Source organism: Antrostomus carolinensis, unplaced genomic scaffold (assembly GCF_000700745.2).
Source record: "Antrostomus carolinensis isolate BGI_N321 unplaced genomic scaffold, ASM70074v2 scaffold11852, whole genome shotgun sequence".
Lineage (NCBI taxonomy): Eukaryota > Metazoa > Chordata > Aves > Caprimulgiformes > Caprimulgidae > Antrostomus > Antrostomus carolinensis.
Window position 1 is genome coordinate 20,190 of NW_010299037.1, and position 13,956 is coordinate 34,145.

The 13,956-nt window shown below is 44.7% G+C and overlaps 1 protein-coding gene across 1 annotated transcript; it reads left to right on the forward strand.

The window, feature by feature from the left end:
* Nucleotides 1–541: 541 nt before the first annotated feature.
* On the forward strand, nt 542–7,542 carry SPP2 (secreted phosphoprotein 2). The gene is made up of 6 exons (XM_010162653.2): nt 542–605; nt 711–835; nt 2,707–2,829; nt 5,205–5,315; nt 7,003–7,057; nt 7,445–7,542. Exons 1-6 carry the CDS (start codon nt 557–559, stop codon nt 7,540–7,542), a joined length of 561 nt encoding a protein of 186 aa, XP_010160955.1. The 5' UTR covers nt 542–556.
* The last annotated feature ends 6,414 nt before the right edge of the window (nt 7,543–13,956 follow it).

The window sequence follows — 13,956 nt, forward strand, 5'->3', positions numbered from 1 at the left end:
CTAGTTAGACAAGTGCCTCACATCCCATCTCAACTGCCCTGGGCACAACTGGAGCCCATTTCCTCTTGTCCTGTCCCTTGGGCCTTGGTTGAACAGACCCACCCCCACCTCTCTCCACCCTCCTCCAAGGGACTTGCACAGAGCCACAAGGTCTCCCCTCAGCCTCCTTTTCTCTAGGGAGGAGGTGCTGGGTCAGGTGCCAAGGAAAGACTTGACTCCCCCCATGGAAAACCAATGGCTAAAAGTGAACAAAATAACTCCATTCTGCCTTTGGCCTTGGAGACATCAGGAATTCATTGCTCCCTTTTAGTTGCAGTGCTGGGAAAAAGACACTGTGGCCCATCTCTTATCGGAGAACTACTGCTAAATGGAGAAAAGCTGACGGCAAATATTTACTCTGGGATCAATTCTGTTTAAAGGGCGGTGTTTGTAGCAGAGCTTGGACACAGGAAGGTCAGGTGTAGGACCAAGGCTGCGTTTATATAGAGACAGAGAATATACACGGGAAATCCTTGCTTAGAAAGGGAAAGGACAAGAGGATTTTGAAAGTCACGCTATGAGGATCTTAATTTTTGTTCTCACACTGATTGTTTTCTCGTGTTCAGGTAAGTTGCTGAGAATGTAACCATGTCTTCTTTCTTGTGGTTGGTTTCAGGAGGAAAAGTATAAGCCCACACTGAACTTCTAATGAAACTATGCATCTGTCTCAGGGTTTCCAGTGTACGACTATGAACTCCCTGTCACAGAAGAGGCTCTCAACGCTTCCATTGCAAAGATCAATTCCCAGTCGTGGGGGAAAAACCTGTATGGTGTTGTCAGGAGCCACGTCACGAGAGTAAGTGTGCAGACAACAGAGATCCTTTACATGAAATATGCTTTGCTGTGGTGGAAAACTCTTTTTCACCCAACCCTGGAGACTCGAAGTTAAGTGGGAGTTTTCTAATGTTGCTTGGAAGAGGGTGGGTTTGGGGCATTATCTGAAGCTATGGCTTTAGGAACCTACATATTCCTTGTATGTTGGTTTGCAATTAAAAATACATGAGGAGTTCAAACTCTACCCCTAGAATAGAAATCTTTGAGGGATGTCTTGTAAGATTTTATTCACAACTTGTTTCAGAAAAGAGTTGTTTTAAAACACCTCCAGCTAACTGCTTTGCTTTGGGTTTAAAGTAACCTGGCTCCTCTGAAGGTCTCAGCTGAATGTCTGCACTGCTAATTAAATGCCACCACAAACACATTTAAGATTCTTTCTCCAATCTGTGTTTACATCATCTGTCTCTACACACCAACTCTGCTTTAAATCTACTAGTGTGTAAATGCAAGGAGGAAACCCTTATCAGTTTTAATTCGTGTTGCTAAGAGTTATATTGGATACCCAGAGCTAAGGAGTCAAAGCTTCCTAAATTAAAGTTAGTTACTGAACATCCTCAGAACAATTCTGTTTCTATAGATGTGTATCAAGTCTTCTGCACGAATGAATGACAAGATGACTTTTGGATTGATTTAGTTTGGAAAAAAAAAGTGCTTGCAAGAAGTGGGGCTTTTGTTGGTTGTTGGGGTTTTTTGGGGGGAATTTTTATTTAGTCTCTTATTTTGAGCTAAAATATTGATTAAACTGTCAGAAGGAGAACAGAAAATCCTAATGTATCAACAAAAGAAACCAAGTGCTCTAAAGCTTGCAGCATGGCTTACCCACTGCCCATTGAGGCATCTGAACTGACAAGGAGCAACTCTAGAAGCTGCATTAATTTGATTCCTTGCTGTCCTGTGATTTACTTTCCAAGTCGTATTTGTAATAGATTTCCCAGCAGTCTAGATATCCAAAGCAGAGCTGTTAGCACCCTGGTTCCCACAGAAGAGGGGGTAGCATGTAGGGGTTCATGGCCATGTTCATCTACCTTTGACAGCTCTAGTCCCCCCTCAGCCAGTTCTGAGAAGCAGGAGCATCCCACAATGGTTATGGGGTTTCAAGTGAAAAAAAAATCCCACAGGAGCATCCCACAATGGCTGTGGGGTTTCAAGTGTTCTATGTTGCTGCTACCAAATCTGCCTAAGAGTAACTCCTGGGCACAATACAACAGCCTTTCTTACACACAGTCATCTGCTCTAAATTGGACACTGACCCATGATGCACTTATATCTTGCTTCTGCTTGAGGAGGAAGCAAGAGAGACCTGGAGCAGCTAGAACAAGTCCAGAGGAGGCCACCAGGATGATCCGAGGGCTGGAGCTGCTCTGCTGTGAGGACAGGCTGAGAGAGTTGGGGCTGTTCAGCCTGGAGAAGAGAAGGCTCCGGGGAGTCCTTCTAGTGGCCTCCCAGTACCTGAAGGGGCTACAAGAAAGCTGGGGAAGGACTTTTCATAAGGGCAGTTAATGACAGAACAAGGGGAAATGGGTTTAAGCTGAAAGAGGGGAGGTTTAGATGAGATATTAGGAAGAAGTTCTTCCCTGTGAGGGTGGTGAGACACTGGAACAGGTTGCCCAAGGAAGTTGTAGATGCCCCCTCCCTGGAAGTGTTGAAGGCCAGGCTGGATGAGGCTTTGAGCAACCTGGTCTAGTGGAAGGTGTCCCTGCTGATGGCAGGGGCATTGGAACTAGATGATCTTTGAGGTCCCTTCCAATCCAAACCATTCTATGATTCTATGTAGTAGGCATAGAAGAATGACAGGATGTTAATTAGATGTTGTGTTGACCTTCCTTTGACCAGGTTGACATGTGGCACAGCGATGCTTATAGATTAGAGCTGCAGTTCAGCATTCGTGAAACTGTGTGCACGAAAGCTTCAGGGAGAGACCCCTTCACATGTGACTTCAAAATGGGGCCTTTCGTGGTAAGTGCCTCTGGGGGGAATGTGGAACCTCTGCTCTGTGCAGGGTTGGGGTTGTTTGACTGGGCCAGCACTGGGCTGGCAGTGAAACCCAGACATTCGCTCACTGCCCCCACCCAGGGGATAGGGGAGAGAAATGGGGGGCAAGGGGAAGGAGACTCGTAGGGGGAGAGAAGAACAATTTAATCATTGAAATAAAAGAAAATGTAAAATAAGAATGATATATAAAATAGTAATGACATTAATAGAATACACAAATGAGTGATACCCACTGCAGTTGTTCACCACCCACCAACCAAGCCCGGCCCGTTCCCAGATCACGATCCTGGAGGAGTGACAATCCCGACCCGAAACCGCAATCCCGGGAGAGCCAGAGCCCGAGCGAAAGCCAGAGAGAGCAAGAGAGGAAGAGCCCCTCATGGATCTCCTGCCCATGGGGGACAGGAGATGGAACAGCCCCTTGGCAGAGCCCAATGCCCATGGAGCTGATTCATGGCAATACTCCTCACCCCCTTAGACCTTGCACTTTCAGACCAGCAAAACACAAAGTCCTTCAACTTCCAGTGACAAATGAAAACATCGGTGTGTTCTCAGTGTTTCTCTTCTAACCAATCCCAGCTGAACCCAAACCCCAGCGCTGTTCCAGCTGGTGAACAGAAACCAGCTCTGACCCAGCTCACACCAGGACAAAGGTGTTCTCAGGAGATGTTGAAACACCACTGGTGCTGAAGAATGAAGAATGACTGGCTGCCTGAAAACAAAACCAAGCCCAAACAAATACAACCTACAGCATGGAGTGGGTGTTAGGTGGGAAGGGTCAGTGCTGGGAAACTCTTCTGCCTGGTCAGTGGGCAATACAGGAACTGCTCTGAGCTGAAAAGAGGATGCATGTCTTGAAGCAGCGTGTAGTGAAAGTGTCTCAGTGCTCTGGGACCAAGTCCTGAAAGGAGGGAATGGCTTCTTTTCTGAGCTAAGAGGGTTGAAAAACTGATGTTTGACCTTTGACCTGGTTTTGTGTGTTGTGCATCTAGGCACCACATAAAGACTTATCTTCTGATGTAGTGCAGATTCCCACTCTGTGCTGGCAGTGCTAATCTCCGGATGTTCAACTCTCTTTTCACAGCCTGAAATAAACAGGGATCAGGATCAGGCTCTGGATTCGGCTTTTGCTGTGCTCTGATTCTTAGATGACCAGCTTTGGTGTAAACACATCCTCTTTGAACCTGGACTCCTGAGTGGTTGTGTCCTGACCGCTTGCACAAATCTTACAGCGCATGTGGAGCAGCTCTGGAGTCCCTGTGTGCAGTCAGACTTCCACAGAGGTCATCTCTGGTCCTTTTTGCTCCTCCAAGCTGAGTTGTTCTGGCTTATTTTTCCTTTGGGAATGACTGCCAAGCTTATCTGTCCTTCCTGGGAGCAATCTTTAGGGAAGAGGAGGGATTTGGGGAAGGCACTGAACAGATGGTGCAAAGGTTTTCTTCATGGTTCGAGTCATCCTGCTACCTCGGGAAGTAGTTTACCCCATGAAGAGGGGTGTAAACATCTCTTTGAGTATCATTACTCTTGAGCTAAGCAGCTTGTGTGTGCACCTAGATGGGAGAATGTGAAATTGATGATTGTTAGTAGAACTTTTAAAATTAATAAATTAAAGTTTCTTTAAGAATGCAAGGGTTGCCTGCTGTGAAGTTACCACTGTATCCTAAACAGACACCATCCCTCTTCTTTTCTTCCTGGGACAATACAGTATGAAAGATAATGTTTTCCAAACTTGGGTGTAGGTTTTGCTGGAGTTTTTGGCAAGTCGTAGAGATAATTTCTTTAGAGGTAGATTAATTTTTAGAGCTGGAGCTGCCAACAGCATAGCCTTGCACAGCTCTTCTGTTTGTACCTGGTGATGCCAGGGCCACGGAAAGGATTTGGAGAGTTTCTTCTACCTCGAGCAGGCTCAAGGCTTTGTGCAGTTAATGCAATTGTGGAGCAATAACTTGGGTGTAGCCATATGCTGCCAGAATATATTCTTCTGGCCATAGTCTGCTCCAATAATTTCTTAGGTGTATAATCTTGCATGAGTTTAATCCTTGTGAAATTTGTTTTAAAAATCCCTGTACAGGTTCCTACACTCGGTGAAACTCCCATGAGAGGGTTGTTACTGTAGCTTTGATGTACGACAGTTCTGCTCATCCTCTTTTCAAGAAGTCAGGTGTACGTGTGTGAACTGCAACTCCTGTTGCCATTGGAGGGTTTGATCAGAAAACTGAATGTGGTTTGAAATCCAACTGTCTCCTGTAATGCTTCACTTGCCATCAGCGGAGAGGTTGGACCTTGCTTGTTCCTATAGCTTTGCTGGATGATAGTTCCTCTGTTTTCATCTGTTACAGGCAACTGCTTTCTGCAGAAGTGTCGTGGAAGTCTCTGGAGAGATGATCTCAAACGTTATCGTGCAGTGCCATCGTGGTGCGTCCAGCTCCGAATCGATCAGCAGCGAGGAGGTAAGGAAGAGGAAAACTGATTTTTTTTTTCTGCCTGGGAGAGAAAAAATTCTGCTCATCCTCTTTTTAAGAAGTCAGGTGTACGTGTGTGAACTGCAACTCCTGTTGCCGTTGGAGGTTTTGATCAGAAAACTCAACGTGGTTTGAAATCCAACTGTCTCCTGTAACGCTTCACTTTCCATCAGCTGAGAGGTCTGACCTTGCTTGATGGATGCTTGGGGAGAGCGTGAATCCCTGTGGCAGTCTGGCACATCCACCAACTCCAACACTATTTCTTCATTGACACATAAAGTATGTGCCTGGAGAACAGTGATGGGCACATCTTGGAGACAGAAAAAAATCCTGATGGCTCTGGCTCTGTTACTAAATCCAGCTCTCAGCTGAGCGTGTTATCACAGTATAGCTGAAGAACATCTGCTCTACTGAGATTTGTGGTCCCTTTTAGGAGCTCTTATTTGGTTTTTAAGATGTGAATTCCTGCTTGACCCAACCTGTGAATTCCTGCTTGACCCAACCTGTGAATTCCTGCTTGACCCAACCTGTGAATTCCTGCTAGCTGTTTTCACATCATGCCAGTGTCCACTTTTCCCATGAACTGACACTAGAACCTGGCTGCCTGCACTTACAACCCAGATCTACAGTGGGTGTAGTGCCTAAGGATTATATTCAAGGACCAAAGGTAGTTTGACAAGCAAGGTGCCAGAGGATATGGACAGCTTTTATTTTTGGAAGGTGCAAGTAATTAAATGAATAATACCAAGCAAAGAGGATTCTGTGTCATCTCCTCTTGGTTTGAATTGCCAGATTAGCTTGTAATTGATCTTTTTGTGTTCAGAATCTCTATTTGGAGCTAGCTAGTTGAATGCACTGCAGGAATTCTTGATTTGCAGAGCAGAAAGTCTGCATGTGAAGTACTGAAATATGCAAGGTAGTCTTGGATGTTCAGTCTGTCCTCTGTGGGTTAAGCATAAGTCTTGTTTAATAGGGCACTCAGTATAAACACTTGCTTTTACAAGCAGAGATCTTCCTGCAAGTCTTCTTTAACCATCACTTAAAATTCAGTACTGCTGCCAATATTCCTGCATTTCCTGCAATGTTAATAAGGAACAAATGCCAAAGGGAATTATTGCACATGAAAAGGAAAGTATCTCTTTCTGCAGAGGACTGCAGCAAGTGCACCGCAGCTCTTGCTCTAGAGCTGTAACTCAGCCCAAGGCATCTCAGCCTGGTTCACTGTGGATGGTGTTGGTGTGGCTTCTGTAGTGCTGGTGGCATTTGGGTAGGAGAAGGAATTGTGGTTGGCCAAGGCTGGGGTCATATTGCTGGGACAGCGAGCAAGAAATGAAGAGTACAGAGAGCTTTTAAAAGAGTAATTTGGGATAAATGAGTCAAAGAGGTGCCCTGTGTGACTGCAGCAGACTAACTTTGCTCTCCTGGCTGTATCTGTGCTACAGTAAGGTCAGGTAGGGTATTAAGTACGACAGATGTTGACCTGAGAGCCCACCTGCAAATGCAGGCTTCCCTAGAACATCACTGCTTTGCAATAGTGTCAGCAGTAATCTTGTTCTCAGAGAATTTAATAATGAAGTTTGGAATTACTTCAGTGATCACATAGTACCTGAGGAAATGAAGGAGATGTGGACTTCTTGACAGATGAGGTTTTTAAAGAAACTTCTTTAATTTACAGATGATGCGTATGCCGATAATGAACCCCAGCAGGAGCGGCAGCAGTCGCAGAGGAGGTAAGCCATTTCTGCCACGCTGGACTGTCCCAGCACATATTGCTTTGCCTTTTGGATCATCTCTTCAGGCCATCTGAAGATCATCTCTCTGAGAGAGAAGAAAATCTGGAAGACAAGCAGTTTGCTGGGGTCACAGCCAGCTGTTTTTCCCTGTGCAGAGAGATGTCTCATTGAGGAAGCTGTGAGGGCATTAGGATTCAAAGTAGGGCCATGCTGAGGTTTGTATACTCGGTGTAAGCATCTTCTGGGCTGCCAGCTTTGTGCTCTCCTAACCAGTACTTGCTTGCATACTTGAGGTTGTCTGGATGTTGTGCAGAATGCTGAAGGAACATGTGTTTGAAAGCATCTAATACTCAACATATGTCTCCATGTTCCTTTTTTTGAAAGACACATTTGCTCCTGAAGCTTTCCCTTCAAGGGGAAGAGATGTCAACCGTGGAGACTGGTACAAACCCAGCTACTTCAGCTCTGACAAGATTGAATAACACGCTTTGGGTGAGTACAGTTCGAAGTGTGGCTTTTATGCACCCTAGGTCTGCAGGTTTTGCGGCAAGAGTGGGGAGAGTGGCTGCTCAGGATAAAGGATTTATTTGGGAACATGCTTCTTGGCTGCCAATGTGTTAAAAGCCATTTTACTCAAGGTATTTGTAGGACTTGCTTATGGGGAAATTCAACGATAGAGTACAAGCAGCACTATCAGCACCCTGGAGCAATGCTGATGGGGTGGCAATCTCTGGTACCTACTGGAGGGCTCACAGAACAAGGGTCAACCAGTTGTCAAGGCAGCAGAAGACATTTTTTATTTACTTCTTGTCGCTTCACTCCTAGGAAGACATCCCAACTGCAGAGCTCTTGAGTAGTCCATTCCATATGCTCATGCAAACACCAGTGTCCTGGTGTGCAGGTAGGGTTGACAGTGTGCAAGAAAATCAACCTGCTGACCTGAGTTCAGCATACAGCTCAAGCCTTGAGCTACGGTTCTGCCTTTTTGCCTCCCTCTCTCTTGGCTGGCAGAGAAATGTTTGTGTCTCATGTTTCATGGATACTTTGGACCTTACCCAAACTGGTTGCCCTTAGCAGCGGTGTATTGCTTGGCTGTAGGATCTGGAACATGCCCTGGTTTTGTACTGGCAAAGACACAGATGAGTTGTTGGGTGTCCCATTCTGCCCTAATCCTTCAGCAAGTCACCTTCTATCATTGTGCTGGTGCTTTCCTCCTATCCATGGCTGCTTGTGTCTATTTATACTGCAAATTCTTGGGGGAATGGCCATGTCTTTGTGCTGAATCTAATACATCAGGGCTCCGAGGCCATGCAGCTCAGCAAACAAAAAATGAATGTGGTACTGAGGTACCTGGGAGAACCAAGATGCAGTTTACCCAGGGCAAGCGTTTGTTGCGGAGAAGCTGAGGAGGAGAAGTTTGGAGCCCAATTAATGGGAATAATAATGAAAGGCACTCATGATTCATTGGAGTTGGCAAGGCCTATCCTACATAAACCACCTTTCCTGACCTGCTTCTGAGGCTCTATATGGGAGCAGCTCTAAGTGCTGCTGATGTTTTACCTGCCATCTTATGGAGTTAATCTGAAGGGAAGTGGGTTTGAAAGAATTTTAGCAACACAGAATGGAGATCATTCTTTGGCATGCTAAACCATTTTAAAGTAATTGGGAAAGGAAGAGGCAATTACTTAGCACTATGTGATTAAAAAGATTTTGCATGCTCACTTGGGTACATATCATGAGCAGGTCTCTGTCCCTGTGTGTGGGGGACAGAGACCTGCTGTGTCCCCCACACACAGGGACACCCTGTGAGTGCCAGGACTGAATGCTCCGTGTGTGTGCAGCTCAAGTCAGGCCTGCTGCATTGGAAACAAAGACAGTTTGAGATGTAATTTAGCACCAATGACTCACCAAAAACTAACACATGTTACTCATAAGCATATCCGTGTCAAACCTAGATGTGCTGAAGGAGACATATTCCCCTACTCTCCTAGAAGCTAAATATGAAAGGAAAACCCAGTCGTTCTGCTAGGTCAGGTCTTTGTTTGTAAAAATTATTTCATTAAATCCATATGCTGTTTTAATTTATCCATGAGCCAGCAAAGGTGATATGTTGTTTTAATCACTGCCTTTCCCCTTAAAGGAATCTCTAACTTTCCTAAATATCTCTGAACTTCCTTGAGCATATTGCAGCAGCATTCTGGAGTACACACTTGTCACTCTGGATAGTTTGAATCCAAAGAGATGGTGTGGAAAGACTGAGTCTTACTGAAGAGTAGCATAAGGTTCACTTTCTGTTCCAGAGAAGAGAGGGACAAAATTTGTCAGTGCCTGACTATTGTTGGCTTCTAAGAATGAAACCATCTCAGTTGTGCCGAGTGAATTTTGAGTTGAACCTTCTTCAAACGATCTTCCAGAGAGCTCAAAATGTGCAGATACCCTTTTCTTTGCATTTGGAAAATGCCAACTATCTTAATTTTTTGGCTCTCAAGAGAAACTGTCCCCATTAAGGAAGAACCACAAATGTTCTGTGTTCCTGAATCTAATGCCTAATAAATCTCAAAACCAGAAGCAAGCTGTAAAATCTTCTTGAAAGAGAATATGAAACAAGTGGGGAGAAATTTATGGTTTTTTCAAATCCTGTGCAGTTTGAGTTTTAATACTTTCTGCTTGCTTTTGAAGATAGGTTGCAGGTGTCAGTTGTGGAGCTGTGTTTCATACCAGTGTCCTTGTTTTGGACATCTCAGAGGCAGATACATCAGGAGATTTTTAAAACCCCTCAAAACTCCTTTTTTTCTCTCATTTTTATTGATTAGACTTCTTATTAGCTGCAAAGTCTGGAGAGGAGTCTTCACAATTTCATTTGTATCTAAAACTAGAGGGTTTCATCCACGGATTGAGTTTGGAACCACATATATTCAAATTATTTCATGTGTTTGAGGCCAGGGGAAGTTATTCACGGCTTTTTTCCCCCCTGTGTTTTGGTACCTGTGTGATCATGCCTGGCATTATTACAAGCCGTACTGCGAGGGCAGCGTTTGAGGCATGGGAAGGATGTGCTGTGTTTTGAGATGGCAGTAGCTCAACTGGCTTAGTTTAGCTGAGAATAGTTTGGGGGAGGCTGGGGAAACAGCAATTTAATAATAGAAGGCTTTCATCTCTTTCTCAAAGGACCTGTTGTTGACAGGCAAAGCTAGACAAGTTCAGGTGAGAAATGAAATGTGATTCTTTTTTTCTTTTTCTTTTTTTTATTTTACACAACAGTATGGGCAACTGACTGCTGCAAAAATTACTAAGGCAAGTGGCTGACAGAGGCTTTTCATGCTGGATTTTACATTTTCTGAACTAGATCCTCTTATCTTTTTGGCTACAGGAATTAACTCAGGGGAATCCTGTGCCTAACTCAATGCAAGAAGCTAAGCTAAATGATCTCACAGGTGCTTTGTGACTCGTTTTATTTACTAGAATGAACTAAATATTCAAGAGGAAAAAATCAGTGCAATTGTTCTATAAAGAAGAACTTTTTCAAAGCTGCAATCTTCAGACCCACCGGTTTGCTGATGCCTGCAGGAGTTCGCAAACTCCACATGAAAGAACCACATCAATGATTAATCAGCTTACTCCAGTGACAAGTCCTAATCAGATTTTCTGGATTTATTTCCTAGTGTATCTCCGGAACTGGGGACATTTATAAAATTTACATGTTATGCTGTGGACCAATCTTTCCAACAAATAACTCAGGCACATGAGTGAGGGCCAGCAGGAGAGCCAGCTGCTGTACAAGAGCTGATCACCACTTAAACAACCTTATCTTGCAACACGTGTTAAGGTCACTGCTTAGCTTGGTCTGCCCGGTATGTGCAGAGCTTGTTGGAGATGTATCAGCTGCCACAGTGTCAGCAAAGAGCATGTTCAGTGATGCAGTAAATCCCCTGTTGAAATTTTCGGGTTCCTGTTCTGAAAGGGTGCTGTTCATCAATGATGAAAGGCTTTTTGAGCATGCACAGGTAATGTGGATTTATGCTGTTCCATTAAGCTGGAATCTGCTTAATGGTGGTCATGGCTCTGAATTGGAAAGAGGAGCTGAAAAAAATGGCTCAAAGTCACCTTAACACCTTGAATCCCAAAAAACAAAAGGACCCCAACACCCTGCTCTTCCCAAATCAACTGCCTAAGGCAGCTGTCTTCTGTGCAGGGTGGAGACTGAGCTATGACTTATGTCTGGAGTCTCACCAGCAGTGCTTCATTTCCTCGAGCAGGAAAATTAAGAAGAAAGTTCCTGCCTTTGCTTGCAATGTACATGTAGATTGTGAATGCTGATTTTCTCTCACTCTCATTAATCACGCAAGGAAAGTGGTTTTTAACAGGCAATCAGATACCTCCTGCATCAAGCCAAGGGGCTGTGACTTCCTCCTTGAGTTTTCTACATTTTTTTCTTAAAATGACTCTCTGGCTGTGTTCTCACCTGGCATAGCTCACTGCTGGCAGTTGTTACGGGCTGATTAGCAGCCTTGCAGAAGCAGAAGTGACTAGACTGGCATCCCTTAATATTAGGGTGTTGGGTTTTTTCAGTGGAAGAATAACTGACAACACTGGGCGTCTTCTGCTCACGCCCAGGAAATCCAGGATCCAACCTTCAGAGTGAAATGGATGCTTGGTTTGTCTGTTTCCTAGGACAATAATAAAGGAGCAGGGTGGATAACCCTCCTGGGCTATGGAAAGAAAAGCTTTTATCCCCAGTGACCTCATTAAGAAGCTGCTTGTTTTTAGTTCCACTTTTCTATTCTCATGGCTTCATCTGTTCTGTATTTGTTTTTTCTTCTCCATTCACCCGCTCCTGCTTTTGGCAGTTCTCAGAAGGCAGCTTATGGCTTTCTGTGGGTGTGTGGGGGGTGAAATGAAGCATCAGAGGGAAAGAAAATCCCTGCAGAATGGGATCTGTTGCATAGTGCATGAGCTCCATGTCGGATGGGCTTTGAGAGTGAGAGCTGGAGCGATTTATTGCTTAGGCAACGTGGAGGAAATGACAGGCTATACTTCTGTTCCTCCTGCCTCCCAGTCTGACTGTGAAAGCTGAACCCGTGGTGTCACCTGGCATCTGTGCTGTAGCAGAGAAGGCAGCATGCTGTCATCTGCTCAGAGGTGAAGGACTCAAATTGAAACAGACCAAGGCAGGACCTTTGCTGATGCTCAGGTCAGATCAGGGTGTGGGGATGAAGCAGAGCCATTAGAGCAGAAAGGACAATTGCTGTGACAATCTCTTGTTGCTGTTCTGAACAGCAGTGATTTTTGCCTTGCCCTTTGTCCACCTCTTCTGGATCTGCTTTGAAGGATTAGACCCACTGCTGCACTGAGGAAATTGTTTCTGCTTCTGGAGGATGCAGAGCTTGGATGATTCCTTAAGACTTCACTGTGTCTTCACGGCCTGATGGCGAGCCCCTTAATCTAATTCCTGGAGAAAACCAACAGGACATCACTGGAGGAACAGAAAGGGCTCTTGGCTGTCTTCCAGCTCAATGTTGTAGTTCTCAAGCTCTAGAAATGAGCTTGTCAAAGAATCATGCAGATTGGGAGAGACCTCTGGAAGCCCAGCCCTGGCTCAAAGCAGGGCCAGGTCTGTGAGGTGAGGGCCAAATGGATGGGGCTGGGCTTTTCTTGGTGGTGCCCAGTGACAGGACAAGGGGCAATGGGCACAAACTGGAACACCAGAAGTTCCAGACAAACTTAAGGAAAAACTTCTTTCCTGTGAGGGTGCCGGAGCCCTGGGACAGGCTGCCCAGAGAGGGTGTGGAGTCTCCATCTCTGGAGATGTTCAAACCCACCTGGACACTTTCCTGTGCAACCTGGTGTAGGTTGGCAGGGGGGTTGGACTGGATGATCTCCTGAGGTCCCTTCCAACCCCACCAGTCTGGGATTCTGTGAATATCCCAGGATACAGATCCCTTATCCCCTCTAGGCTCCAGGTTCAGTTTTGGAGCTCTCTTTAAGGGGGAGATTTAAGGGGAAGATTTTTCCTTAAACTGAGCTGGAATTGCCCATATTCCCACTTGTTCCTGTTTCTTCTCTTGTCACTTGGTCTCCCGGGATAAGTATAGTGGCTGATCTTGGTTCTTTGGCTGCATCCTCCATCTCCAGGGCTGGGCAGGACCCAGGCACTCCTGGAGAAGCTGCTCTCAGAGGGTATATCTATTTGCTGTATCTGTCACTACCATATGTGTGGACACTCCTTTCTGGCACAAATCTAGCTCTAAAATTTTACTAACAAAATTGTCTTACAGAAAAATTTCAGGTTGCCATGGTGACAAACTTGCTGAAGACACAGTGTAGGCTACAGACTGCTGTAGCAGCAGTCATGTGTTCTCTTAGAAAAGCATATTTCAAATTTCTTCTGCATATTGTTGCTCTTAATTCAGACACATTGCTCAGAAGGTCATAAACCAGCTTATAGCCTCAACCTGAGACTTTACAATCTGGGTTGATTTGTGTCCTGTGTTACTGATTTCACTGATATTTTTCTAATGGTCTGTTTGTTTGGTTTTTGGTAGGGTCTTTTTTTACACTAATTAGCAATTGACATTATATTTTGCACATGTGAAGTATTTTCCATGTGCAGTTTTCTTTTTACAGATTCCTCATGGTGTGATTCTGACATTAAACAAATTAATAAGCAGCTCGGTGAAGATGAATACATTTTTTCTGAGTTCATGGATGTTTGGTTAGTTCTGTGAAGTATGAGACAAATTTTGAGCTATGACATTTCTCCCCCCTTCCTTTTATTTTTTTTTTAATGTAGATTGGAGAATGAGAAGAATCAAGATTCAAAGATCCAGCATGGGAAGAAAGAACCTGATGCCATTTCCTTTTCTTTTTCATGGAAAAATATTCTGTAATGAAGTGAC